The 2,223-nt window shown below is 61.7% G+C and overlaps 1 protein-coding gene across 1 annotated transcript in view; it reads left to right on the top strand.

Moving 5' to 3' along the window:
* Positions 1-2,040, top strand: part of LOC104625485 (zinc finger protein 710-like) — a 3,889-nt gene extending 1,849 nt beyond the window's left edge. Inside the window, exons 3-5 of the mRNA XM_010293123.1 lie at positions 5-19; positions 550-724; positions 1,838-2,040. Coding sequence (XP_010291425.1) covers positions 5-19; positions 550-724; positions 1,838-2,010 — 363 coding nt within the window. The 3' untranslated portion in view covers positions 2,011-2,040. The remainder of the gene's footprint in view (positions 1-4; positions 20-549; positions 725-1,837) is intronic.
* Positions 2,041-2,223: the final 183 nt, after the last annotated feature.

Raw genomic sequence — 2,223 nt, 5'->3', positions numbered from 1 at the left:
GAAGCCATTCAAGTGCAAGGTACCGTCAGGGGCCGGGGGGGGGTAGCAGATCGGAGGGGGGGGCAAGTTTAGTGCAGGCCCTGGTGCACTGTGCTCCTGGAGAAATGCGACCAGGCTGGATTCAGCCCTCGGTCACAGGAAAGCAGTTTTGTGATGCCTCCCTCTGTTCGCTCGGGCAAACAGCTTGTCCTCACGCGTCCGCTCAGAGCTGCGCAGCGGGGAGCGGCTGCTGCGGGCAGGGCACGGGCACCACTAACGGGGGAGGACAGTTAGTACCTCTCTCTGACCAGCACTAGATGTGCTGGAGTTCCCAGCATTACCAGTACAGCATTCCTCAGGCCTCCCACCACGGTGGGGGAGCAGGGATGCAGCCCCATTACTCTTGGAAGTTGGTGGGAGCAATGTGGGACCCCAGGAGCGAGGTCTGCTCCAAAAAGCTCACTTCCCTGCAGAAGCACTGGCCATCGTGGGCGAGTGCCTGCCGCGGTCCCCCTTTGCTGGGGGCGGCAGTGGGAGAGCCCTCGCTGACCCCAGGAACGCTGCCCGTAGGTCTGCGGGAAGTCCTTCAACCGCATGTACAACCTGCTGGGCCACATGCACCTGCACGCGGGGAGCAAGCCCTTCAAGTGTCCCTACTGCTCCAGCAAGTTCAACCTGAAGGGCAACCTGAGCCGGCACATGAAGGTCAAGCACGGGGTGATGGACATCAGCCTGGACAGCCAAGGTGGGTGCGGGCTGTGGCCAGCCTCTGGCGCTGCCTGTCGCAGACTGGGCGCTGTGGTCTCCTCTGCGGCCCCCAGCTGATAGCTTTGGGAGCTGGGCCGTGCCGTGGCGGCTCTGGCAAGTGCCTTTCAGCGAGCTCAGGTTCGTTCTGTCACCCAAGGGCTGCCCTCAGCTTGCTCGTCCAGCACCGCATGGTCACACATGCTGCCTCCCCTCTGTTCTCAAGCACCCGTCCTCCACAGAAAGGTACCGAGAGGGACCTGGAGTAAGCTTAATAAACTTGGTACAAATAAATAAACTTCATTAAAAAACAAGTTAAATCAAATAGCTCCTCAAGGAGCCATTGAGGCTTCAGCATCTGGACCCAATGGTGCCCTCTGGTGATGTGGTAACTGTGATCTTGGTGAAAGGGTTTTGAAGGGTGTGAGGGGTAAATCTCACTGTTCTTGCCCCGGCTGCCCCCTCTGCACCTGCCCAAAGGCACCCTGGGGGGACGGGAGATGCTCCTGCCACAGGTTTCTGCACAGCATCAGCATGGACGCTCTATCAGTGGTCTTGTGGCAGGACCGCCCTTGCTTTGTACGGAGAGAGCTGGAGATGAGCTCCAGCTGTTTCATCCCCTTGATTTCCCCAGCAGCTCCATGCCCACCTCAAGCGCATCCTGAGGAGACTCAGCAGGATCCCCCATTCCTGCCCTTTTTTTCTTGCTCCCCACCTCGGACAACTCCCAGCCTGGCCGAGCCTCAGACAGTGCCCAGCACCGCGGCGCTGGGAGGATGCCGTTCCTGCACTGCTGTCCTCTCCTCGCCTGCCCCGGCCCCCGTGGTGGGACGGGTGCTGCAGACCCCCATGTGGGGCACAGGCACTGGTCAGGGGCAAGCATGCGTGGCGGCTCTCCACTCCGCCAGCGCTCTGCCGGCAACCCGTCCCTGCCACAGCGCAGGGGTGGGGACGCCCTGAGCTGAGAGCCCCCCGTGGGTGGCCTGGCTCAAGCAGAGCTGTAGCTCCTGGGGAGCTTTGGGCTCTAAACCCAAGGTGCCCAGGGAGGAGGGGTGCTGTTGGTCATGGACCTTCATGCAGGTCCATCATCGAGTGTCCGTGTGCTGAATCTTAGATCCCATGATGGACCTGGCCGGGGCTGACCACGCCGAACTGGACGGGCAGCAGGAGATGGATGACTTCGAGGAGGAGAACTCTTACGGCTACGGCGGGGTGGGCAACCCTCCAGATGAGCACACCCTGACCGAGCAGGCCATGAAGGAGATGGCGTACTACAACATGTTGTAGCCGATGCTGGAGGAGGCTGCTGGGGGCCTGCATGGACTTTGTGTGGTAAGAGGAGCTGCTGCCGGCAGCCGCGGCACCCAGCCCGACCCGCACCACCGCCCCGGGGGAGGGGAGGCTTCCGCTGAGCTTGGTGAAGGAGAAAACAGGGATGTCCAAAAACCTCTGCTGGGGCGAAGGCTGGAGTGGAGGCTGGAGGCGGCACAGGGCAGCAGT

This window comes from Phaethon lepturus, unplaced genomic scaffold, assembly GCF_000687285.1.
Source record: "Phaethon lepturus isolate BGI_N335 unplaced genomic scaffold, ASM68728v1 scaffold23128, whole genome shotgun sequence".
Lineage (NCBI taxonomy): Eukaryota > Metazoa > Chordata > Aves > Phaethontiformes > Phaethontidae > Phaethon > Phaethon lepturus.
The sequence above is the reverse complement of the archived record's forward strand: the minus strand, read 5'-3'. Positions and strand labels throughout refer to the sequence as shown.